Here is a 27,351-nt window from a genome sequence, read left to right as displayed (position 1 = left end):
TATCATTCGATCCACTTCCTTGTTTACCTCGTCCAATACGTATTTTGACATCACATAGTAACGTTGCTTTTTCGGCTGAGCGTCCCCGATTTCAATGCGATGTGTGTAAAGATGGGTGCGACCGAGACGACCGTCCGTTGCTGTTGGGAAGTTCGCTACTGTTGCTTCTAACATGGCAAATTGTTCCGGTGACAACTGCTTCTGCTGATGCCTCCTGGTCGTTGCATTGTTGACGACGTTACTGTTGACCTCCTCTTCATCGTTGCTCAGGACTTCATCTTGTAACTTCATGCTACAGCATATTGCCTTGACTCCGAATTCATTCCAAAAGTTCATCCCCAGAATCACGCAATCCGGTAGGGTTGGTAACAGCAATACTGGAATTACACGAGTCTTTCCATTGTAAGCGATAGGTAAACGAACAAACGTTTGGAAATGATGCTCCGTACCATCTGCAGTCTTAATTCCTCCAGCCAAAGATCCTTTCCGCAATTTCAGCTGCTCCACTAGCTGTACAAAGCTTCCTCCGAGAAGCGAACAGTTCGCCCCGCTGTCTAAAAGGCCAGTAATGCTTTTTCCCAGGACTTCAATTACTGCATGCGGTCGATTGTCGTTGTCGAGATTGATAACTAAAGAGTTGACATTGTTAAAATCCGGTATCTGGGAAGGATCATCAAAACATGGCGAGGAATTCGGTCCCTCCGTTACTAGTTCCCCGCCGGGGCGTTTCCCGAACGATGACGGCAACTTGGGCAGCTCCGTAACGAAAAACCTTTTTGCCCACAACGATAGCAGAACAGTATCGCCTGTGGTTTGGAACAATCCATAAATCGATGCCCCTCTTCGTCGCAATTCCAGCAAATCATTGGTGGTCGAGTGTTCACGTTCGTTGATTCTGGATGCTCCTGAATAGACACTGCAGGCCGAGATTGGTTTTCCCGCGTGTTTGTGGTGTTTTGTTCTCTGCGTTCAAATCTCACCCTCAATGCGTCGACTTGATGAATCAGATCCTCCAACCGTTCTTCCACCTTGTTGTTACTGTCGATCACCGACGGTTCACCGTACGAACTCATTGCTTCTTCATTTCTGCGACTATTAATTTCTTCTAGCATGTTGACTCTTCCGTAGCGCTGATTCAACGGAGCATTGCGATTAGCGCGCTGTACTGGCACTGGTGTAGCGAGCGATGGTTCTAACAGTGATGCTGCAGGAAGTAGCATTCGCCGCTGAAGCCGTTGGAGCTTTCTAAGCTCGTCGAATTCCTTGCATGCTTCTACTAGTTGTTCAACCGATGCTGCTTGCTGTGCTGCCGCAACCGGAGCATATGTAGAGTTCATATTCTTCTTGATGATAAACAACTTCTCTCTATCCGTTGCAGGAGGATTGGCGTAACTAAACAGTGTTGAGATATCCGCGAAGAAATCGCTAAAGGTTTCTTGCTCTCCTTGGAGCCGATGATACGCCTCAGCCCTCAATATATATGCGTAGCTGCTTGGTAAGAACTCTCCCCGGATCAACCGTTTGAAATCTCCCCAAGACCTCAAATCGCCTCTCAAAAACGCTCTAGCATACCACTTCAAAGCATCGCCCTTCAGTAAGTGCTTGATGTTCTGCAATAGCACCTGCTCAGGAACTTCTTCGGACAATGCGAACACCTCCACGCTTTGAATGAACTCGTTCAATGATGTGCCATCTCTTTCGCCTTTGTAGAAGATCTGCCAATTGTGAATTGCCTTGCTTGAAGAACGTCGGTCTTCCCAACGCTGCTGTTGGTAGGCTTCCTGCTCCCGACGCATGAAGCGCTCCAGTAACTCATCCCTTAATCGGCTGTACTCATTCCTCGTGGCTGCTTCTTCTGCTTGTTCCCTAAAAGCGTACGGTGGCGGAGCCGATTCGTCTACCGGATACCCAGGCTTCTCGTCACTCCTAGGTGCACGCTGCTGACCGAACTGCTGAACGTAATTGCCTTCGCGCAGGTATGTTGCCGTCTGCTGTGATTCATATGCGTCGCGCTCTCGGTCCGAAAGCCGTTGCCTCTGCTGGTGTCTTCTTGGAGCAGGTTCTTCTACAGCGGCAGCACCGCTCACCCATGGTGAATTCCCTAAGTACGTGCTGTCGCGCTCTGAACTGAAGGAGTTGGCTTCCGATAGCGACGCCCTGCGAACTGACTTCTCCCTCCCGATGTAGACTGGCTGATTCAAGCTGGCTGAGGTCATGTTCCTCGAAGGCTTTGGTATTGTTCCCGTTCTGCTCGAGTCGGCCCGGGAAACATTCAGATCCACTGCTGCTGCACCATGATCCTCACTAGCACTTTGCACTTGCCCACTTGCTTTTTTTCGCGGGTTGCTTAGCACATCTTCAATGTCCTCCAACGAACATTGAATAAGAAGAGTAAGTGTTGCGTATGTGTCGTTTAATTTTGCCGGCGGTTCTACTATTGCTAAACGTTCACGATAATGAATGAGACGCGACGTTGCTTGACGCATGAATTGGTAATCCGCGGATTTAAACGCTACTTTTAACCGTTCTAGCAAGTTATCTACGCGATCTTGACATGTGCGGATGTTTTGCTCCGCATCCATAATGTGTGAAGAATTTTCATAAATTTTGTTGTTTCTTATATCCTCTAGCATAATTTGCCGAAGCCTTAACGCTTTCGCTCTTCTAGGAAGAGAACTTAAATTAGCTACGTGACGTAGCGCCAACTCATAGCTCACCTCGTCTTCGGAAAGACAAGCTGGATCCATATCCATTGTTTAGAAAAAGGGTCTTATATTCTTAATTGCTAAATGCCAAACCTATTAACTTCAAAATGTGCTGCTTAAATAAGCTACAACACACTAAACACCACAACAAATTAAAATGTGGGTTAATTATAGTTGGGCGCCAATGTTGGACTTAATATTTATCGGTGGAATAACAAAATAACTAAAGTTCCACATCATCAAAACGCGCCATCAGATAAATAAAGGAAATTTGTTCCCATTGCACATGTATTCTACATTCATGAATAAATTGAATTAACTCACGTGGTTTTTTTGGTCATCTTATGACGTCCTATGATGATCGCATGCACTTCCGCTCCGAATTCCACCAACCAAGGTCTTGGCTCTGCTGCCCCGGACAAAACGAACTAATTGCCCGACATCGGACCTCTGGATGCTGCTCGTATCGTGCTTGTGGGTGGCCTGAGAAGGAACAAGCGGACTCCGCTCAAGGTTTCCAATTCCCACCGATGGCTGACGAAATGTCGCTGCTGTGCTGCAGACCTGAAGGGAGCCAAGTGGATTCCCGGACATCGGACCTGTGACTTCTGTTGGTGCTGCGATCCTTGATTGCTTCCGGAACAGTGTCGGAAGGCTTCCGAACGGAAGAGATGCTGCTCGTGCTCACTCGCCTGATTATCTGGCAAGCGCTCGCTGATTGGGCTTGTCCTCGTTTCACCAGATTCCCGGCACTAGTTGCTGTCGTGTTGATGCGCAATCTGGAAGGTGTTCTCAAAGGGCTGCCCCCTGAGGCGACTGCTGTTGCGATTCGCCGATGCGGCTGGCGAAGTGTTGCCGGATGCTGATGTGCTCGATGAGAACCAAGCAGGTTTGCCGGGCACCGGACCTCCGGGTCCTGCTGGTGTAAAACGACCACGAAATCCCTGGCTGCGTTCAATGATGAGGAATCACCGGAAGTGATGTTGGCAGCTGCTGGGAGAAAAACACGCGTGGAACAAAAAAAAACCCTGCGGACAAAGTCCAATTAGTTTTCCAATTTTGCTCAAGGTTGCTTTTTGGTGTTGCTTACCCGATATGGGGTCTTTTGCCTTTGGTAATCCTTCTGGTGCTTTGTTGTCCGCTTTGCTTGTACTGTGGGGATAACAACCAGGTTAGCAACGCGTCATTTCGAGCTTTGAGGTTAACTCACCAGATGTGTTTAGCGGCTCTACTTTTTCTTGCACCGTTCGCCGGTCCGCGATCTTGCGAATTCTGCTTGGGCGAACTTGAACCACGGATGGTTCTTCAACCAGCACTGGCCTGTTTGACCGGCGGAACAACCTGGCAAGAATAAAATTGCGTGAGCGGGCTTTGCTCTTTTAGGATGGCAGTTTTTGTTTTTTGCAACTCACCAGCAGCTGTAGACGACGACCGTTCCTTCCCCAACGTTGTTACGGTGACTTCCGCGGCTAACTTTGGAGGCTTGAGGATGACCTCCTGGTGCGCTGGTTTCTCCTGTCCGGATCACGTGGCCACCACTTCTTTTTTTTCCACTGAGGAACAGAATGACCGGCAAATTCCTCTTCACACGCAACTTTCGTTTTTTTTTCTTTCTTTTGCACTGAAGCAAATTGAATTGTAGGAATTCGTGCTTTTTGACATTTTCGCTGTCGCACGAGGGGTCTCCTTATTCACACAAATACTCGTCCACACTGAGTGGACTCGAGGTACTTTACAGCTCAAAATTTCATGAATGTGCGTTGAATACATGACTGACTAATTATTGTTACACTCTTTCTTGAGTTTTTGGATTGACACCAACTTCCTTCCGGCAATCAGCAGGTCGTCGACATACAAAATAATGTACAGCTCATCTTCTTTCTTGTACCTCACGTATAGGCAATAGTCGTGGCGTGATCTAACGAATCCCAGCTTCAGTAGTTGTCCGTTGAATTTTTCATTCCAGCAGCGTGGTGATTGCTTCAGCCCGTACAACGATTTTTGGAGTTTGCAAACCATGTTTCGTGGAGCCACAACACCATCTGGTACAGCCATGTAGATGTCCTCACGCAGATTTCCATGCAGGAACGCCGTTTTAACGTCCATTTGGTGGAATTTGAACCTGTAGCGCACTCCAACCGCCAAAACCGTTCGAATCGTCGTGAGCTTGGCCACCGGCGCATACGTCTCTTCGTAGTCCACTCCGGGGCGTTGCAGGTACCCTTTTACCACGAGGCGTGCCTTGTATCGTACTGCTTGGCCGTTCTCGTTCTCTTTCATTCGGAAGACCCACTTTGACCTCAGTGGTTTCACATGCGATGGACAAGTTTCGAGCCTCCACACACGGTTGGCATCCATGGATTTCAGTTCGTCCTCCACAGCACGCAGCCATTCCTCACGGTCGTCTCTGGTCGCGACATCTTTGAAGGTTTCCGGAACGTCTGTAATGTTCGAGGCGACAGAATTTGCACTAAACCCAGTAAAGAAGTCGAGTAACTTACCGGGGAGCTTGCGCTCCCGTTCGCTGCGCCTCAGCAACGCTTGGCCTCCGGCCTCGAGCTGTTTTAATTGCGAAGGGAGCGCTCCGGTATCGTCAGTCTCGTCGGAAAGTCCATCTTCATCAGTCAGTTCGTGAAAATCAGGTTCATCTGACTCTTCTTCTTCATCAGACGCCGTTACAACGTCTTTAGCAACTAGGGCTTCATCTGCATCAGGGACTTGGATGTCAACTTCCCCCTCTTGCTCGTGAGGGAATACCACCATCAGCGGCTTGACTTTCTTATCTTCGGGAGACTTCTCGAACGGAAAGTTGCTTTCACGAGCAATGACGATTTTTGTTGAATTCCGGTCCCACAACCGGTAACCATTCGGCGCGTAACCAACCATGACAACTTCACGGCTTCTGGCATCTAGCTTTTTACGCTGCTGACTCGGGACCCAAGCAAAGGCCTTGCACCCAAACACACGGAGCTTCTTTAGACAAGGTTTAGTTCCGTACCAAAACTCAGCAGGAGTAGCCTTGGTGAGAGCTGCTGTCGGACTTCGGTTGACCAAGTAAACTGCAGTTAGGACAGCTTCACACCACATCTGCTTGGGAGCCTTCACATCGATAAGCATCGCACGGACCTTCTCAACTATGGTTCGGTTGAACCTTTCCGCCACGCCGTTTTGTTGAGGAGTGTACGCCACCGTCGTCTCGAGTTGGATGCCTTTTCTGGAATAATAGTCCTTTTGCGCATTAGAAAGATACTCACGGCCTTGGTCAGTAGTCAATCTTGAAATCTTGGTGCCAAACATTGCTGTGACCATCGCTTCATACTGCTGGAACTTTCCAAAAACTTCCGATTTTTTTCGCATCAAATACACGACTGCAAAGTGCGTATGGTCATCGATGAAGGATACAAAAAATCTGGAACCATCCCAGGCCGGGGGATCGATGGGCCCGCAAACGTCCGAATGGATTCTTTCTAGAACCCTAGATGCTCGCTGACGAGTTCCGCTGAAGGGATCACGACACTGTTTCCCTTGTACACAAGCGTCACAGAAATTCAGCTGCTCTCCTTGAAAATCGGCACCCGTAACCAGGCCGTTCCTCATCAATGCCTGCATTCCTTGTTGGCCCAAGTGGCCGAGACGTCGATGCCACAACTCATCGGCTTCAGACTTGCACAGATTTGCTGTAGGTACTCCGACTTTGACTTCCAGTTCATATAGACCTCCTCTAAGATGAGCCGTGCCGATAGTATGTCCTTGTTTCTTGAGAAACGCAACCTTTCCGGAAAAATTGACACCAATGCCTGCCGCTGTCAATTTCTTCACCGACATTAAGTTGTCGCGTAGCTCTGGAACGTAGAGGACCTCCTTCATGTTGATGGGAAACTGCTTGTTGCTTTCGCCGTTGATAGCTCCAGCCTTACGAGCGACAATTGATTCTCCATCCTTCGCCACGTTGATGATGATCGGTTGAGTCAAATTTTGGAGCTTCGAAAAAACGTTCTTTGTATTCACTAAATGATCGCTTGACCCCGAATCGAGCTTGAATATCAACTTGCCGCCACATTGCTTGGAACCACCTCGATTGGCCACGAAACTCACTGCATTTTTCTGGCTTGCTGAATTAGCTTCACCTGCAGACTTCTGACGGCAATCCTTCTTGAGGTGACCTCGCCTTCCGCATCTGTGACACTTGCCATTGAACTTGGATGACTTTTTGGTCTTCTCACCCGAAAAAGCAGCTAGTTTCAGTTCTCCATGACCTTCGCTACGTTCCATCCGCTTCATGTCCTCGGCCAGTAGGCGTTGTTTGACTACGTCAATTGTCAAATCTTTTTCAGGAATGTTTTCCAGCGCCGTTACCAGGGGATCAAATGAATCTGGCAACGTTTGAAACAACAAAATGACTTGATCAGTTTCATCGACTCTTGCGCCGGCCGTCTTCATTTGTCGGACCAGGTCATCAAACACTAGCAGATGAGGTCTTAACGGTTCGCCTTCCCTCAGTTTCAAACGGTTCAATTGCTTCCGGATGAGGTGCTGCGTTCCGATCGACTTCGTCGCGAATGTCGCCTCCAGTGCCGACCACATCTCCTTTGCTGTAGATTTCTCCCGGATCACTTCCAGGCATTCATTTGCCAGGAAACCGACAATTAACGCCTTTGCCTTCCGGTCCGCCTCTTCAAACTTGGTCCTCTCGATAGCCATAGCAGGTGCATTCTCCGTCAGGTTTCCTAGGACGCCAACCGAATCCAGGTACATTTTAACCCGGAAACTCCAGTGTTGAAAATCAGGTCCACCTTGGAACTGCGGAATTCCGCAAACAGTATTAGCAGGGGAGCCCATAACCTCTTGAATAATGAGGGACACAGAATGGTTTGAAGGGTCTTTATTCTACGAAGTGTGGTTTGTAACTAAAGTAAAAGTGAAAAGTTTTCACTGACAACTAACGGTTGTTTGATATCTTGATTGCTTTGATTTCATAGACAATAACGATTCGCAACCAAACCCCGGTTGTAACGAAATGTTATGTTAACAAACTGAGAAGGCAATCCATCGATAGATCCGTCCTGAGTTTAAAAGAGCTTATTTGAGCGAGCACATACCATCTTTTTGTTCGTTCGCACTGCAAGTTTCCGCTTGTTGTGGAGCGAACCACGCTTGGCCTACTATATGTGGTGTGGTGGTACTGTTGGATGGTAGAGATTCAACTATATCTGTATCTATCAATTGTAGTTAGTCCACGCTGATCAGAAATTTGGTATGTATTGAGAATGCTTCTAAACGAAATTATAGCTCATTTTCGCCATCTTTCACTTCTTCTAACTTTCTATCTGTCTATAAAATTTCATAATCATAATATGTTCTTGCTAAAAAGGACATCACTTTTCACCGATAAAGCCGTTGAACTAATAAACAAACCAAACTAACGGTGGGTAAATTTCTCATAAGATTGTTGAAAATTTAAAAAATTCCATGGTGTGACCCTACTTTTTTAACTAAGCCGAGATTCAGGGACACTTCTTTCGGAGTCTGTTTCCTTCCACACAAAAAATGTCCCTCCAACAGGGACGGTTGAAATTTATTACTTCATTTATTTGTCAGTAGTTTTTGTTTACTTTTTTTTGTTTCATCAAATTATTGATTTGCTTTTTCTGTTGTTGTTGTTGTTGTCCCTTTTCATCAATATAATATATGCATGACGCTTAAACGCTACTGTTTTTATTTTCCTCACTACTGCCTTTTCTCGATCGATTCATCCGTGTTTTTTGTTTTTTTTTTCTGTTTTCTTCAGTGTATGTAGAATGTGTGTTTGTTTTAAATCCAATTTTGCAATTCAGTACAGTTCAGTTTTAATGCTTGTTTGCTGGATTGTGTCTGATGTTCATGGTGATGGTAGTTCCAAATAATTATTGTTGAAGGACAACTTCGAAGATTTTTCTTTTCTTTGATGAGTGTGCTCCTATTGATTTCTGATTTATTGTTTGTGGAGTCAGTGGTTTAGTGGCTTAAACTGCACAGTTCTGCCTTTCATTAATTAGGTTTTACTATTTTTTGCGTCCACTCGTTTGTTTTTTTCAAAGTTTTTTTTTGTTTATTTGCTTGCCTATATATGATAAGATGATCACGTAAATTTCGAAAAACGTCACTAATTGAATGATCAAATTGTATTTTAATTCTTGTTTTTTTTTGCTGTCTTCCGGGTGTTTGGCCTTTCCTCTTTTATTTTGTCGTTCGTTCGTCTCACTGTGTCTGTGTGTGGTTGTTAGGTTTTCTTCTTTTGTTTTGATATTGTTCTGTTGTGTTTCTCTTTTTACAAAAAAAGTTCCAGCTTATTTGTGTACTAGTTCCTAAAAACCCTTTCTCAGATAACGTTACACGCTCGTTTTTTTTCCTTCCTTTTGTTCAATTTGCATGTGAATTTGCAGTTTTACTTACACGATAATACAACGAAAAAGCGAAACAGTCGACTTTTGTTTGTGATTAATAATTGGTTTAAGTTTTACCGTTTGTTTTGCCAATCGGTTAAGCTACTTGCAGATTTACCTGCGTTTACACGATTTTTGTTTGTTTGTTTGTTTAATGTTACTGCTGCACGACTTTTGCGCGTACGGAAATTGCCACCGATTTTAGAATTTTCAATATAGTTCGCGATTTAAGAGCTTCGGCATGCCTTTGAGGAGTAGTATGTTTAGGTTATGTTTTGTTTTTTCTCTAGTTTTCCAATACTTTTCTTCAGCGTGCTTCAGATCGGTTTATCTTCGAATTAAGCGTTTTTAACTGCTTTCTGATGGGATTTTTTCCATCTGATCTGGTTGAGTTTTCTCCTAAAAACGAACGACCGTTAAATTGTTGCTATTCTAGCTTACAAATTGTTTGTATTGGGGTTGAAATAGATTGTGGAATTTCCATTCATCCGTTACAGGAAAATGGAAACACATACCTTCTGTTTGTTTTTTTTACAAGTTTAGGCTAGCCTTATACTGATAACAACTAAAGTAACGTAAAACTTACAAATGAAAATAAACGAAAACGAATGATATAAAATTAAATCTTGAACCGCACAATCAACTCGGAGGGATTCACGAATCCCCTTTTCCGGTTATTCAAACCAATTGTAGAGCACTCCGAGTGCCATTTTTCCCTTTCTCTTACCTGAAAAAACAAACTTAGCTAACGAATATGAAAAACTGAAAACAGATCACGTTTCTAGACAGACTGTTTCTCTAAATGTTCCGATTCGATTGGATTTTATTTGTTTGCTTCATTTAACTTTGCTAAAATATACATCAAGTCAAGACTGCTATTAGCTTTTATATTTTCAAAGATCACACCGGTTCGTCAACACATTTTAATCGACCCTGATTAACTTTTGTAGAGATATCTAGTACAGGAAAAAATTACCGAAAGTTCGATTTCTATCTCGTCCGGAGAATGTAAACTTTACAATTCGTAAAAATCCAGAAGTATGAAGATAGGTTTTGATTGCTTTTTTGCGTGTGTTTATTCTTTTAGGAAAATCTGATTTTTTTAAATAAATATCTAACATACCTAAACGAAATTCAGGGAACGATAAAAAGAAACGAAAAAATTGTAAGATTTGTCTTAAATTGGGTGTGTTCCGGTGTTGATTTGAAGTTAATTCTTTTTTTTATATTTTGACAAGATATGTACAAATCAGCTTGTTCGATACCACCGATTTTTTTATTTTAAATTTTCTACACAAGCACAGTCACATTCATTGAGGGTTTTTTTAAAGGTTTTCCAATCCTTCGAACTACATCGAAAAATCGAACCTCAAATGTGTAACGTACTGTTGCTGTTGCTTTTACTAAGATGTTGTTTGTTTTATGGAGGTGGTGGTCGTGGTGCTTCATTTTCAAAAGTGTTTTCAACCATCGTTTATGTATTTTTTTTTCTTGTGACAATACAAGATACCGCTTTAACGGACTTCCGGCCTTTTTTTTGCTCAGGGAAATCCGTCTTCAAATAATTCTTCTCTTCCGTTTGCTTCGTACAATTATTGTTTTTTTTTTGCTACCAACCAACTCTTGAATACAGTTTGGAACGATTTTGAATCTTTGGAAATTTGATCTAAAATCTAAACCCTTCACTTAAATTAAGAAAAAAAAGACTGCTTAAAACTGCGATTTTCTGACCTTTCCACAAGTGAATCTAAATTCAACCGAACTTCACATCGATTATCACTGTGATGCTAATTGATTGCCCTGTGTAACTCGAATCTTAGTTGCGTTTTCAAGGAAGCGTCTTAAATCATACTTTAGTTTAGAAAAATATACATCACAGGGATATTCCGTAGCAAATCTTTTTTAATATTTCAAGGATAATTTAAGAATCTGTTTTAAGAAATCTTTTCACCGTTGATTTTCCGGTTGAAATTTGTATAATTTTTAAGCATTTTAAGCAGATTAGATGCACATCTTCATGTTTAAATTCAAGATTTGCATTTGGTTTAGAAGAAAAACTTTTAAAAATCGTAAATCGAAAATGGCGAGATCACTGCCTAGCACGCTATTTTGGAGCCGTTTTGATCGATACACATCGTAACATTTTCATAAATTATAAAGTTCAAGAACAATCTAAACGACTATACCATGTGAACCTTACTCGTGGAAGACCAACGCGACTTTTGAATTCTTAAATGGTAAAATGTATTAAGGATCCAGACAATCGCTTCGAGTCTTGTAAATTAGGGTGAGTAATAATAGCAGTATTTTCCGGAATTAAAACCTTAAAAAATCAATTGGATAAAAATTATGTAATTTTTCACGTAGCAACAACGTGCAGATTATTTTGTGTGTACATACGGAATAAAAATATAAAAATGCAGAATCAGAACACAACGTTTGGTGTTCCAAATTAAGTTGAGAGATTCAAAATTCAGAAATCATAGTTTAGGGGTCATAATTTTTAATATTTAAATTCTCTCAATTCTGGTTCTTGAGTTCTGAAAACTGAATTTATAATTCAAATTCATAATTTAAAATGACGAACTCTAATTTCTAAATCCAGAAATTTCCAACTGACTTCCACATCTCAAAACATCATTTCCCCAAAAACGATTTTTTTTACAGATCAAAATTCCCAAAGATTCAAAAGCGATCCACGAAATTCTGCACCGCAGTAATTTTCCCCCCCTCTTCTCAAATGCTACTAACGTGTTGCAGTCCTACTAAGTAATCTAAAATTTGCGCCAATAGATTGTAATGTTTTTTTTCTCATTTCTTATGTAGGGGGTGTTTTGCCCATCTGCTTCTTACGCCGCGCCGCCGTTTGCAATCCGTCGTTATTTTGTTCTGTTTTTTTTTTGCTTTTTGTCCACGGTAACATTCTAACAACGTCAACATTATCACAGTAGTATTATTTTCTTACTTTTTTTTTGTTTTTGAATTTTTGCTTTAATTTTAGGTTTGTTTTTTTTTTTGTCTTGTTACTTTTTATTGAAACGGATACTTGTTTTTGTTTTTCTTTAACGTTTATGATTTTTTTTTCTCTTTCAGTTAAATAGTTCGATAATTATGTTGATTTTCTTTTTGTTTTTGTTTTTCATTTCTGTCTGGTTGTCTCCTGTTATTCAGGTTTGAATAGCTCACAAAGGGGGTTAAACAATTTTTCCTGCAAGCATTTCGAAGTTTTTTTTTTTTTTACGAAACGCGCTCGATGAAACTTTTGTCAGCCCGGAAGTTCGTTGGCGAGAATTACATGCCCCGAACCTGGCGTCCGGATAGTGTAAACGTTTCTCAGGCACCCTTCAGTGGAGGGTGTCCGATTGTGGAATTTTCGAATGTCGCGTACAATTAGGCCCATATCATTCTGACACAGGATAGGTCAGAATCAGGTCCAGGTCCAGGTCAGAGTCAGCCAGGAGACAGCCATTCGATGTGCAAATGTCCAAAAATTTGATGCTGAATGTTGGTTATGGATTGTAATTGTGTAGGTTCTCGATAATGTCCAAGGTGTGTGTTGGTTTGTTGTCCAATAAGTAAAACTCTATTCCACGCTTTGTGAGTTCTCCATTTCCGGGATTTCGCCAAGATCGCCAAATTGTTCGTTCCGCCCCGGTCCGCCAACCCTGCTCTGTTCTATTCTTCTTTTGAGTCAGGGGAAAACGCACAGGAAATATGTTTGTGTGTGTGTATGGGGTTGGGAAGAATCTGTCGGGTTTGCTACTCGGTTACGGGATTCTCGAAATGGAGTGTCGCGTCGAGGAATTTCCGGTTTCCGGTTTGTTTCTCTAGGTGACTCAAATTTGCCAATCAAATGCTGCTGCGCTGCGCTAATTTATATGTACACAATCAAATGGTTGTTGTAGTAATTCTTAATGAGAAATGTAAAGTACTGAACGGCAAAATGTCTCTGCTTGATTCTGCATTGCAGCTGTCATGGCCTATGAAACCTGGAAGAAGAAGAAAAAAGGAACATTAAAATATATTTATATATATTAAAAGAAAAAACAAGTATTTTTTTTTTTGTTTAAGGGGGGGGGGGGGGGGGGGGGGTAGGGTCTAACGGGTAAAAAAAAACACCATTTTCACGATTTTTTTCTAGAGCTATCGTTCAAACAAATCTATTCAATTTTTTTGCATTATACAAAGCATTGTTAAAAGAACATTTAGTAATTTTTTCGTAGAAAAATATTGAAAAATGAACCGGTGACGGAGCACTTTCGAGGATGCCTTTTAGAAAACAGGATTTGCGGTGGACACTATCTCAGCACAGAATCATCTGAAATCAAAAAATCCGAGCAAAATATTTTTAATAGATGTTTTTCTGGACCCCAACGTTTTTATTTAACTTAAAATTTTTTTTATGAAATTTTTGTGGCTGTTTGAAATAAAAACTACGATTTTTCACGAAAAAATCCGCCATTTTTTATCTGTAAAATCTCCCCAAATTAAAAAAAATAAAAAAGAAAAACGTTGGGGTCTGGTATTTCATATGTAGAAAATATGTTCCAAATTTGAAAAGAATCGGATAAGTAGTTTTCAAATGACGATGTCCACGGCCTTAAAAATGTACTTTCGAGAAAAACGCGTTTGAAGTTTCTGCTCTTGGTTTCTTGCAGTATTAGATAGGAGGAGATAAAGGCCTATAATTTCTACAGTTTTGCTTCAATTGACTTGAAAATTTGACACAACATTCTTTAAATGTTTTACAATAAGAAAATAAAAAAATAAAAAAAATCGATTTTTTTAAGTGTCATCAACAATTAACTGTAAGCTTAAATAGCAATAGCTTTATTGTTATCGTCAACTTATCAACGGAACAGGAAAATAACAGTGCTGTTCTTCAAAACCTCATCACTAATTGTGGTCAACTTCTCAAACAAACTTTAATACTCAATCTACACGATAGGGGTTCAATTCAAATAAACCGTGTGCCTATTTTTAAATGCCCGAAATGAATGATCTGAACTATCTACTCATTCTTGCTTATCGAAATCATATTTTCTATTTTAAACGTCGATTTATGTACTTCAATATTAACCAAAAAATGTATAGATATACCAAAAGGAAATAAATAAATAAAAACAAATGTCGAAAGTGTATTACAAAATGAAATATCATATTTGTCAAAACAGCATTCCCGTCCAATGAGCCTGTAGTTCTTGTAAAATGCTTGATTTAAGAATAAGCCAACGAAATTCATAAACCGCAAATGCACACTTTCTAGAGCATTGGAGAGGTGAATACCATTACCTATACCTAATCTAGCAATACTTGAAACATCCTAATTCTATGAAACTAAACTAGCTAAATACCTTACCAAACAGATTATGCGCTATTGAAAAGTATCACTTTATGACGGCAAAATGTGATATTTTCACTACAAAATTTTCCCATTGTTCAACGGAAGGAAGGGCAAGTGTTTCAACTCCCATTCATCTTATCAGCATGGATCATGAAAAATTGGGACACCATTGAACCTACCGCTTATTTAATTTAAATAAAGGTTTCCAACACGCCTTCTTATTCGAATCATATTATGATCCATGCTTGACAAGATGTGTGCAACCACCCTGCCAGGACAATGATAGTGAACCATCATTATAACACGCATGCACACCGCTGCCGTGACCCGTTGGAGTTTATTCTCATTTTTATTCTCAAATCAAACTTTTAAAAACAAGTTGTGTTATAAATTTTTTTTATTTAGGCGTCCAAAACGAAATTTTCTGAGCAAGTTTCATAAAAAAAATCACGAAAGGTTTTTTGAAAGGGGTATACGATTCGAAGTCTGTTGATAAATTATAGTGAAATAAATTTTTTTCAGCTTTTTTTTTATGTTTTTATGAGTAATTTCCAGGTTTTGACCAAATTTGCCAGGATTTTGCCAGGATTTTGGTCGACCATTTTGAAATCAAATGCTCGGATTTGTTCAGGTTTTTAGATAAAAATAGCCCGGTTTGTCCGGCCGGGATACATGCTGAAAAAATTCTGGCAACCTTACTGTAGAGAGCATAAAAGTGAAATGAAAATACAATTTGCTTCTGAATTCTATTCTGTTAATTTTAAATCGTTCTTAAACTTAATGGGAAACCCTATAAGATTAGTTAATCTATTGTACACTGTGCAGGGCCGGATTAAGCCATCGGGGGGCCCGGGGCAGTTTTTCTCGGGGGGCCCCCTAGATTCGATTTTTTTTCAAATGCTATCCCAGAGAATACAAAATATTTTAACCCTCATCCGCATTAGGGTGTCATTTTGACACCATTGCAAGTTTGAACTTTGCACGAATCATTATTTCGTCTTTCGGCTTCGCTCTCTGCCCGAATCACCACCCACCGTACCTACTCGGAGAGCAAACAAACACGATTTGCTGGATGCGGTGCTTGTAGTTCTAGAAATTCAGGAATGATTTTACGTTTATAATTTTCATATTTTTGTGAAATCTCACAGCGTGAATTGTAGCACCTCACTAGAATGTAGATTAAATGTGCTTTCCAATGAATATACTCTTGATTGGTCCAAACAAAGTAAAAGCACTGATAATCTGGGTACAACCTGACGGTGGACCACAAAAACAGATGAAATTTCAATTTGTAAAAAAATCGCGCAAAGTAGTGAACTTTGAAAAATTCCAGTTAATTCAATTTTTGTTGCATCAAAAATCTAAAGACAGCAAAATGTTGGAATTTTAATACATTTTGTAGTCATATTTTTTTCAAAACTCTACCATCGCTCAAACAGTATTTACTAGCAATCGAATGAAAAGTAGGTTTTTTAGACCACTTTTTTAAACTTTTTGTGACCATTTCATTAAAAAATAAATTAAAAAAATATTTCTTGTCTCCATGATGTAGGCATTAACTTCAGCTTTCATATGCATAAGGCAAATATTTTTTTGGACGTGTAACATATGAACTACAGCAGTTTTCGTGAGGCATGTTTTTTCGGATTTTTTATCTTTCATGCTGAATAATGAGAAAACTTGTAACTTTAGCTGTATATAATGTTCTAAACATATTTTACTGACATTACAAGGTTTCTTTTGATGTAAGTTTTGTTTAAATCGGTCTAACACGCCAAAAGTTATAACGATTTGAGCTTATGGTGTCAAATTGACACCACAAGTGCTGATTAGAGTAATGAAATCTAATGCGGATGAGGGTTAAACGTGTAAAAGAACTGAATATGAGCTCAGTTTACTGTCTTCAAATAGTCATGTTGTCTTCGTAGAAGATAGTAGAAGATTGTTAATTAATCAAGTGCAAACATTGTGGAACAGTTTAGAAATTTTTAAAAATTGAAGCTTTGATTTGAGCTGCAAAATGCTAAGTTTAATTCTCATCTCTTAATACCCTTATCAACAACTCAAATTTTCTGATTTAGAAAAAAGATCAGATAAATATTTTTAATAATTTTAATTTCATCATTGATCGTCTAGTTTGTGATTCATCGAAAAATATTCACCTAATGGCAATTGGGAAGTGATATGAAGATTTGAAACAATGAATACAAAATTCAAAAAAATAATTAAAATAATTAAGTTCAAATTCGATAGAGATAAGAATTCAACACTAAAAATCAGGTCATCTTCAGAACCACAATTCAGTGTCCCAAATCTAAATCATAATTTCAAATCAAGTTTTGAGAAACAAAATATGAATTTAATTTAAAAATAAATGAGATTCAAATGTGAAATTCAATTTTCAATCTCTGAAACACAAAAAAAACGTTTTTGATTCTCATCAGATAAAAAAATTGTTATCAAATTGTTATTTTACATGAGACAAAAGTTTCATTCGATGCCCTTAAAGCCAACGGGGTATAAGTATGAAAATGATCGATAGAAAAAAATCAGAATCTCTATTTTGATGTTTAAATTCAAAATGTTTAAATACAGAATCAGTTCTCATTGAAAAAGGTCAGATACGGAATCGAAATGTTTTAATTACCTAAAACAAAGATTCTAAGTTCTCAAGATTAAAAAAAAACATGAAACTATACTTCAGTAACTGAAGAAACAACTCATGAGTTGAAAATCTCAATAAATAGAATTTGCAAAATAATAGTGATATTTTCAACTTAACTGTAAGATCGTTTTTATGATAATTTGAGAATGAAAAATTGGAAAATGATTTGCTGACCTCAGAATATTAACTTCAAGTAGATGATAAAAGTTTGGTTAAATCTGTTGAAAATGTTTCAATACGAATTTCAAGTCTAAGGCAGAAATTAGTATGGAAATACAACAAAGCCACTCTGTACTGTCGATTGGTCCAATTTAGGCAACTACAGTGTTTTTAAAGATTTTATTTTCAAAGATCGGAGGGAAAAGGTTTTAGAATTTATATACCAACGGAACTTTAAAAAATAATGATCGAAAAGTGAAAAGTTCTAATAATTCCCGGTATTATCCCGGATACTGTCCGGATAAAATTCTGAAATGTTTATCATAAAGCATCTTTGTTCTCTCTTAGCAGTGTGAGCCAGTTTTGGCGAAATTAATTGCTATTTTAGTGCAGTAAGCATTTCTCGGAAAGTTAACGTAATAATACACATTATTATTTTGCAAGACGTTTGTATGTAGGGAAAAAGAGGAGATGTTTTTTTTTTTTTCCTGTTCTGTACAGAATATCCTAACTGACATGTTTCGATAAAAAAAAATTAAATTTGAGGTGTTTTGCCTCATATTCTTCCTAATTTTTGTTTCGAATTCGGTTCACATTATTTTTGTCCAGAACTTCTTCACTGCTTACTCTAGGGGGCTCCCTTAACTTATGCAAGAGAAAAACTATTCTAGATATTATTTCACGGGGCCCCTTTAAATGTTTTATTTCAAGTTTTCATTCCGATTTTCTAGTTTTGATTTCTTTTCATAGATTTGTAGAAAGTATGATTAAAGTAATGTTAAAACTTTTTTTTTCTTCGGGCCCCCCCTGAGCCGGGGGGGCCGGGGCAATTTCCCCTTTTGCCCCCCCCCCCCTTAATCCGGCCTTGAGACTGTGATTCGTTAATTTTTTAGAAAATGCAAACATTACTGTTATAGCACAGATGAACAGCTGTACAAGCTCGAATTAAAAATCCAGAAACCTTAGTAAAATTTTAAATGTTGTTATTTAAACAAGCCATTAAAACTTGCGAAAAACAATGCCATCTGTTGCGTCGTTGAAAAACTACCAATCAACTTTTGAAGTACTTCTGTCTCTAAAGGGCGCAATCGTATATTTTCTCAAAAATAAATAAACCAAAATATTATTAGAATGAACGGCTTCAATTTGTTCCTAGATACCAAATACAATAACCTGTTACTTGTGAACTAGTAAACTTGGTGAATTTAAAATCAACAGTTTCCAGCAATACCGATTCTAGGCGTCTTTAAGTGGGCATTTTCATGTAGCATTATGTTTCTATAGAACAAAATTTCGTTAGTTTGAAACAATTAGAAAACAGCTTAAGGCTCAAAATTATTTTTAGTATTCTTTAGTATCACAAATGTATTACGAAACTTCGAAATCGATTTGTTCGAAATTTGTCAAACAGTAATACGACCCCTTCAAAACTGACTAGATTTTTGGTATTTTTTTTTGTTTAAATTTTCACAGTTTTCCCCGATGTCCTTGGAGACATCTGGTGGCTTGACCAAAAATCATATAATTGATTCAAAACGGTCGTTGGGAAAGGTTTAGCTTGTACATCTGTTCATCTGTGGTTATAGTAATGCAACCAGAACTTCTTCAAATTTCATTCGATTTTAATAAATAAAAACTTTAAATCTTTGTTTTAAATTGACTTTCAAGATCCAGAAAAAAATATTTTTCAATTTTTCGATTAAAGATTCACTAATTTCAAAAATAATGTTGATCATTTACATAAGTGAAGTTCATAAGATCGATAACAAATTTATTCACTTTTAATATGCAAAAAGAGATTTCAAATTTATGTTATGTAGTCCGAGATATTTGAACTAAGTACAAATACTTTTTTTTTTCATTTTTCCAAAATTTTCTACTTGGAGCATAGCTCGAAAACTGTGCATCTGAATTTTTTTGAATTTCATTTAGAATTCAACGCCCGATTTCACACTTAAAGTGGTCTTCAGTTAACTTAGTTTTAAAATACTGTAAAATAGTGTAATTAGTTCGTCATCAGATCATCCAAAAAACGGACTACCAAATTACTGGATTGTTTTTTCTTTGTTTGTTTGTTTATTCATTCCAGTAAAAATCCTTTTAAAAATACTACATTCGGTGTTTCGATGAGGGTTGTCTAATCATCAGATCGAAATTATCAGATTATCAGACCACCAGATCTTATGTTCAATCAATCAATATACGATCATTACGTCAAATTATCAGGATCAACAGGAAATTGACTAAATAGAACATTTGATCACAATATGACCTGATCATCGGGTCATCATTTAATCAAAACATCAGATCATTGAAAAAACAAAAGGTCATCAAATTATAAACATCATTAGATCACCAGATTTTTATCAGATCATAAAGTAACCTAATTTTCAAATCATCTGTTCGTTAAATTATGAAACTATCAGACCATCAGGTGCTCAAATCACCACAATAGATGTGCATCAATTATTAGATCATCTGATTATTTTAAAACCTGATCCAATATATATTAGATTATTAGATTTGATCATTTAATTCTGACGTTTCAATCATAAAATTATGATATTTTCAGATCAGCAGAGTATAAAACCATAAGGTCTTTTTTTCTGATCATTAGATTGAATATTCCCCATATTATCCGATCATCAGATAAAAAAAACGGGAGAATTCAATGTAAAAAATCAGCAAGTCAAATTACGAAAAAGTTGAGGAAGGATTAAAAAAAACTGTGAAAAACAATCAGTAACTAAAACATGAGAAAGTCAATGATCCAAAAAGTAAAAATAGAATCATACATAGAAAATTAAGTTCTTAAAAAACCAATTTAAAAAATAAAAATGTCCTAAAGTCAGCAAATAATAGTCAGGGAGTAGTCATTCAAAATGTCAGCAAGTGAAAAATCAGTTGTTAAGAAAAAACTTATCAGAAATAAAAATGCATGAAATTTAGAAAATCGGAGAATCATAAAATCGGCAAAGCTAGCCAAAAAGATAAAAAAAACTTAAAAAAACCAAAAAATCAATACTAAATGAAAAAGACGGAAAGTCCCAACATCTGACAGAAAAATGCAAAATTGTAAAATATGAAATCAGGAACGAGGAAGACGATATTTTAAGTGGTAGAAACATAGGAAATCAGAAAGCCAAAAAGTTGAAGCGTCATGAAATGAGTAAATCAGACAGCCGGAAATTAGAGTCAGAAAGTCATAAATAAGAAGTCAGATAAGCGGAAAGTCTTGAAGTTAGCAGTCAAAGTGCCAAAAAGTCAGAAAGTTAAAACATCGGAATTTTAAGAAGTAGGAAAAGCAGAAATCAGAAAGTCATGAAGTAAGAAATGAAGAAGTTAGAAATTAAAAAAAGTCAGAAAAAAAGAGTAAGATATTTACAGTCCAAAAGGAAGTCTATGACTCAGAAAGTCAGAATGTCAAAAAAAAAGTCATTCGATTTTTGCAACACGCCTGAAAACTTTAAAAAACTTTAAACTTTTCAAAATTTTGTTTAACTTTTAGTCAGAAAGTCAAAAAATCAGTAATTAAGATATCCAGACAGTTAATCGATGAATGTCAAAAAATCTAAAATCAGACAGACACAAAGTCTAAGAGTCAAAAAGCTAGAAGTTCTCTGTGCTAGAAAGTCAGAAAATCCGAAAGTTCGAAATATCAGAAAATAAGAAAATTCAATCATTCACCGTTCAGCGAGACAGTCATAAAGTCAGCTATAAGTTACCAAAAATTCAGCAGAAATCCAGAAAGTACGAAAGTCAGCAAGTGAAAATCAGAAAATCAGACGAAGAAACGGCAAGTCAGTCTCCCCACAAACAATCATGCGCTTAATAACAGTAAAATTGCTATTTGTATAGTTTTTATCATACGTTAACTATTGTTTGTCGAACCTGCGCATAAAATTCCAATGTTATAAGTTTGACATCTTAAACCGTTAAGCCCCTTATGTCCCTTCCCCTTAATTGTTAAGAGCTACAATTTTGACCCATGATTGTGGTTTTGAAAAACGTTGATTGTTTCGGTAAATAATGTTATTTAAAAAAAAAATAACATAAAAACATATTTGAACTCAAAGAGGAAGAATTGAATGACTGAAATTCAGACAAAGCTTGATATTTGGTCAACTAACACCTGAATGAACAAACATTTTGTGGTGAAAGGATACTAATGATTGGGGGGGGCTAGTTAGAAAGTTAGAAAATCATCGCAAAAGAGAAAGTAAAAAAATCAGCAAACAAAAAAGACGAAAAATACTGAAAAAGACTGTCAGACCAAGTAGATCAACGGATTGTTTGCTGTTGAAATTTAGCTATCACATTTTGAGTGTAAAATTTACTCTCATTTAACTTGACCTAACCCTCATCCGTCTCAGGAATTATTCAGCTACAACACTTCAGTTTTCTGTTATTCAAAATCTTAAGAAACAAAAATCCGAAAAACATGTTTCGGAAAAAAAAGACTGAAGATTAGTCACGAAATGCTCAAACAAAAAATTCACTTAGTGTTCAAGAAAGATGAAGTTTGAAGCTATACGTTGCGCATAAGGATATATTTTTTTGAATTTTTTTAAGATCATGACCACAAAAAATGTAAAAAAGTGATGTAAAACCATTCATTTCAAAAAATAATAATTCATCAAAATTGTTTAAGTCACACCAGATAAATTTTCAAGAGGACTGGAAGTTAACGTAATTTGGCACATTTTCGCATCTTCAGATTTTCATGATACGAAACATACAATTTTTGACGAAAAAATTTTGTTTTTCACTTTCATTTTTGTTAAGTATCGCAGCGCTAACGTAATTACACCACTAGAATCACTAGTATGAAATTTTATGATGAGCATAAATTTATTGGGTTTATATAATCCAGTGAAAAGTTGAATTTGAGTGTTATAAAATCCGAGAAATTGCAAATTGACAAAAATTTGAAAAATAGCTACCTTTGAAAATTTGTCGAAATTTCTATGTTTCGTATTTTGAAAATCTAAAGATGCAAAAAGTACCAAATTACGTCAATTTTCCAGTCCTCTTTTCATTGCGATTTAACAATTTTTATGGTTCACTAACTGAATAGTACGGGTTTTACACCATTTTTTTTACATATTCTGTGGTCATGATATTAAAAATTTAAAAATAAATATTCTTCTTCGCAACGTTTAGCTTTTAACTTCAGTTTTCTTATAAAGGATGAATCATCCGCGAGGATGAAAATCCCGGAAAAAAGAAAACAACATTCAGCTTTCTTGGACACTAAGTGAATTTTTTGAGGCATGTTTTTCGGTTTTTTTCTAAGACTTTGAATAACGGGAAACTGAAGTGTTGAAGGTGAATATTGTCTGAGAATCATATTTGAGTTACATTACGAGGTTTCTAAAACTAAATAAATTATACAAATGTGTCGAGAAACAAAAGAGATTTAGTGATTTTAAGCGAGGAGTGTCAAATTGACACTCAAGGTCTGATTAGGGAGTTTTTTGTCTGGGCTTTCAGGGTGCGTCCATAAAGAAGTATTAAAATATCTAACAGTGCCATATTGACACCTAAGAGCGGATTAAAGTTTAGGTGGTAGCAAAAAATAGAGCAAAGTAATGCCATTTTTTTTCCTGCGACCCTGACGGTACTTTATAATAAGGTTTTGAGAGCACATTGATGCCAAATTGATTGCTATCGCAGGATATTATTTAATGCCTTATAATGCTCTTAATACATTGCGGACCAAAGGCGAGATATCTCGTTTTTTCGCTAACCGCGAGTGCACTTCACTGTGGGGCATAATTCAAAAGTGATACATTTTATAAAGAGACTTTATCTATATATATAAAAATGAATGTTTGTCTGTCTGTCTGTTCCCTATAGACTCGGAAACTACTGAACCGATCATCGTCAAAACTGGCATCTGAGGGTTTTTGAGGCTGGGGATGGTTTCTGTAATAGTGAAAACTCCATCCGACTTAAGGGAGGGGGGGCTTCCATACAAAATTTGTAGTTTTTCGAAACAAATTAAAGTCATGACATCCATTTTCTTGAGATTTTTTTTTTCCTTTGGGCGGTTTGTTTTTCGTCTCTATGGATGAGGCGTCGCGAGCCGACGACGCAAAAGGAAAGTAACCCAGGCATAGCATACTGATCAGTAGGAATATTTTGGCGCGTATTTCTCAACTAAGCATATTTTCTTTGAGGGGTTTGTTTTTCGTCTCCATGGGCGACCAAAAGTCGTCGCAAGAGGATAGTAACCAAAGCACACTGTTCATTGATTGCTAGAAAATTTAACAATAAGGCGCCTGTTTCTCAAACACGTGGGGGCGATATGCAACCTAGATGTGTTTTTTTTTCTTGCTTATTTGATTTGTACACAGCACGTGGTAATAGATGACGCCTAGATGTTACATGGATTGGTATTTTATCAATCGAATCAAAACCAATTGAAAGATTTGCAAAAATACTTCCATATTTTGTTCGTGTTAATGAAGGTACCATTCGACTTTTCATTCAAGGAACATTAGAACATGTTCAAACGTTCAACTTTTTCTGTTAAAAAAAATTAAAAATTATGTTTTCTTCTAGAATTGTTACTTCGGCCCAAATACACAACTGAAACGAATTTAGATATGAAAATGGGAGCTTTTTATTTTAAATAATTCTGAAAAAACCATCGTACTTTTTGCTTACATACCAATTTAAGTACGTACTTAACATGAAAAGTGTTTTGGTGTTACATGGCTGCATAAAAGAGACTTTTGATCAGCTTCGATTTTGAAAAGCGAGACTTTAGAACTGATATTCAACTGGACGCAAAAATTTTAAGAGAAATTTTTAGTATACCCTTAAAGTGTTAAAAAGAATATTCCCTTCTGTCAACTTACACGGTGGGGCAAGGGCAAACGTCGAACTTTAAAGAAATTCATCTTCAAAATGATTCAATATGTTGGAAAGACCAGAAGGGGTATTCCGAATGTTGAAACTGAAGCGGATATTGAAAATTCTTAAATGTCTTTGTAAATGAAGGTCATTCCCTTTGAACAGCATTCGTTAAAAGTGGAGTAACTAATATAAATTTATGTTGCAGGAATACTGCAAATATATCAGTGAAACTTGATAGAACAAAAAGCAGGATTTCGTATTAAATTCATTTTAAAGCCATTACTCTGACGCATCTGAAAATAAGCTTTGCATTGACACTTGCCCCAATATACGGGACAAATGTAAACTTAGAAATTTGTTTTTGCCAAAATTTTTGAATATTTGACTTTCAAAGAGAAAATAAAAAAGAACGCTAAGAACTTATTTAGTGGTGCAACTATTATTATTTTTTTTACCGTAGTAAATTTATTTAAAAAAAAGAAATTTGCACTAACTTATTTAATATTTTTTTCATTACCATGATAAGTGCTGTTTGGGTATCGAGCCGGTTTAATTTGCCTACCTTCTTCAAGCAGTGGGGGACAAAATTGAAAAAGATGGGAGAGCTCTCATGTAAATTTAAGATAAAGAGCTTTTCAAAGAAGGGACATATTTAAAAAGGTTTTTTTGGGTACAGAGTACAAATTTCAGATCTTGAAAAACGAGTTTAGAGATCAAGTTTTAGTAAATAATATATACCATCTTTGAATTGCAATTCATAACTACAGCTGCTCTCATTTCAAAGTTGTTGGTTCTGAAGTATGATGAGGTTTGATTTAAAAAAATGCTCTCTAAAATTTAAATTTGAATAAATTTTTACAAATTACATTTATTTCCGGAAGGTGTAGCAAAGCACAACGGGTCAGCTAGTTCTACATAATTGTGCACAACACTTTCGATAACTCAAAGATACTAAATTTGTAAAATTTGATCCTGTCTTTTCTCAGATAGAGAATGTTAAATTTTGGTGTTTTCGGGCATAGATTTTCACGTGGTCCTTAATTTGTTAAAACCTCTGAAAAACAAGGAATCGTTTAGGTCTCAAAAAGCCAAGTTGGGCGTCACTTTGCTTATCATGTATGAACATTTTTGCTTTTATTTTGGTTGTGTACAATCATATGTCAAGTAAAATGAGTAGTATCTAATAAGACGACATTTGAAGCGAGACTAGAGTAGCAAATTGAGGGCAAATTTGGCTCTCTAGGGACAGCAGCAAAATTTTCTATAATTTTGCCATAAAAGTTTACTCGGGTCTCAGTAGTGTGAGCAAATTTAATTTGAGAAATCTGAGTCCGTAAATCCCCGCAACGTACCTGGTAAGATGACGACTGCCCTCGTGCACTGCCATCTCGGAGCTCTTGAACTCGTTCAGCTCCTTCCGGATGGCGGCCTTGTCCTTGGGGGTGAGTCGGGTCCACGGTTTGTCCGCCCGCCGGTCGTAGTCGTGGGCCTGCGTCACCTCGATGTAGTCGTTGAAGCGGATGATCTTCTTCTCCTTCAGCTCATCCACGGTGGGTCGGAAGCTGAGCTTTCGCAGCAGGTAGCGCTTTTTCTCCTCCTTCTGTTTCTTCTCCTCGGCCGGGGTTTGCGCTGTGGATAGAAATAAGATTAGAACACTTTACACCTTTAAGAAGAAAACAAGAATAACTCACTCTTCAGGATATTCCGTTCAACGAGCTCCTCGGCCGTGGGTCGCATCGAAAGGCGCCGGATGAGCCGGGCTCCGATGGCTTCCTTCGATTCCTGCTTTTCGTTGTCCGATTGGATCTGCAGGATATTCCGGTTGATCAGTTCCTGCCGGTCCGGCCGCAGTGCCAGCTTGATCGAGAGGCTCTCCTTGCGGGCAATTTTGGCTGCCCGATCGGCATCGTCCTCCCGGTAGCAAATCGGTCCATCGTTCTGATCGTCGTTGTCCCCCTCACGAATCGCATATGGTCGAGTGTTTTCCTTGTTCTCCATCGTACTCGGTAGGCCGATCTGGAACCGCATCGGTCGGGAACTACGAGGACACCAAGAATGAGAGCAACAGAAAATGTTAGTCGATTCTAGTGAATGAAAATTGTTAGCGGGTCAATGTTATCACATTCCCTCGCTCATTAAATGAGAAAATCAACATTTGTTAAAAAAAACATTAACGAAAAATTATAAGGAATGCGCATGACTGTTAAAACATCTGGAGAAATATGGAACTGAATAAAACAAATAAAAAATTTTAGCTTTAGAAGAATGATCATCGCCGATTGCCGGGTGAAAATGAAACACGATGCATTCATTGGGTTTAGCATTCCAGCGAGTTTTATGGAAACCGGTGATTCTTTGCATTACAACATCAAATGGTGAAAAAAATAATAATTTGCATGCTTTATTTATTTACATTTGTTTCTATCTAAATATAGTACAGTAAACATAGAGAAATTTTTCAGAAAGTGTGCTCATGAGAAGTACCTAAAGATTTAGCATAATAAGAGATGCCAGAATAAGCCATACAGCGCAAAAAAGGATGGATCTTCAAATTACTGAGCATTTTGTACATATTGAATTGCAAAACGAGTGATCTACATACAGTAAAATCAATAAAAAACAAGAAACTTCATTGGAAATTAACATCAATTCTACCAAACAATCTAATGCCTTTTAAATTTTTGCCGAATCTGGCTAATTCGAAGTTTTGATTCTTAATTCTTTTAACGTTATAAGACAGATAGGAAGAATTTCGGCGAAATCTTACTCAGCTAGGTCTCATAAAAAAAAACTTGAAATCGAAACTCGAAATTATATAAGCTGAAATTTTCCTCATTGCACTCAAAGGAACCAGAACACCGCTCATCTTAATAAATCTAAACCATTCTACTTAGGTGGGTATCAATTGACACGTGCAATCTTGAGATCCTCTAAGATCATAAATTTGAAAACATAATACAAACATCTGCATTCGCTTGCAGGTTGGCTGGCTGGCTGGCTGGCTGCCTCCCCCGGTTTCGTAGCACAATGCAATTTGCACTGAATTGAAGGTGCTGGCTCCATCCAAGATAACTGAATGGAAAGCGTTTTGTTGCCACTTGCCAGAGGTGTCGTTAGGGTGTAATTCAAACGGTTTAATCCTCCACAGGATTAGAGTCACTAGCAAACAAGAATGATCTTTTCGATGCGGCA

The 27,351-nt window shown here is 37.8% G+C and overlaps 2 protein-coding genes across 8 annotated transcripts in view; both read right to left on the bottom strand.

The window, feature by feature from the left end:
- Positions 1–707: 707 nt before the first annotated feature.
- On the bottom strand, positions 708–4,468 carry LOC129757514 (uncharacterized). Of its 3 annotated transcripts, XM_055754779.1 has the most exons (3): positions 3,916–4,468; positions 3,796–3,857; positions 708–3,733 (listed from the first exon to the last, which is right to left on the bottom strand). In XM_055754779.1, the coding sequence occupies exon 3, from the start codon at positions 2,751–2,753 to the stop codon at positions 708–710; it is 2,046 nt and encodes a 681-aa protein (XP_055610754.1). In that variant the 5' UTR covers positions 2,754–3,733; positions 3,796–3,857; positions 3,916–4,468. The 3 variants fall into 3 exon arrangements, with proteins under 3 accessions (XP_055610754.1, XP_055610753.1, XP_055610752.1); XM_055754778.1 differs by having other exon boundaries at positions 708–3,857; XM_055754777.1 differs by having other exon boundaries at positions 708–4,046; positions 4,118–4,468.
- Positions 4,469–8,273: 3,805 nt separating this feature from the next.
- The window catches only part of LOC129751486 (phosphatase and actin regulator 4), a 611,903-nt gene continuing 592,825 nt past the window's right edge, over positions 8,274–27,351 (bottom strand). For all 5 annotated transcript variants that reach the window (XM_055747021.1, XM_055747022.1, XM_055747025.1 and 2 more), the window contains 3 exons: positions 25,851–26,197; positions 25,512–25,788; positions 8,274–13,116 (listed from right to left, as the gene is read on the bottom strand). In XM_055747021.1, the coding sequence (XP_055602996.1) occupies positions 13,101–13,116; positions 25,512–25,788; positions 25,851–26,197 (640 nt within the window). In that variant the 3' untranslated portion in view covers positions 8,274–13,100. The remainder of the gene's footprint in view (positions 13,117–25,511; positions 25,789–25,850; positions 26,198–27,351) is intronic.

This window comes from Uranotaenia lowii, chromosome 3 (assembly GCF_029784155.1).
Source record: "Uranotaenia lowii strain MFRU-FL chromosome 3, ASM2978415v1, whole genome shotgun sequence".
NCBI classification, from domain to species: domain Eukaryota; kingdom Metazoa; phylum Arthropoda; class Insecta; order Diptera; family Culicidae; genus Uranotaenia; species Uranotaenia lowii.
The sequence above is the reverse complement of the archived record's forward strand: the minus strand, read 5'-3'. Positions and strand labels throughout refer to the sequence as shown.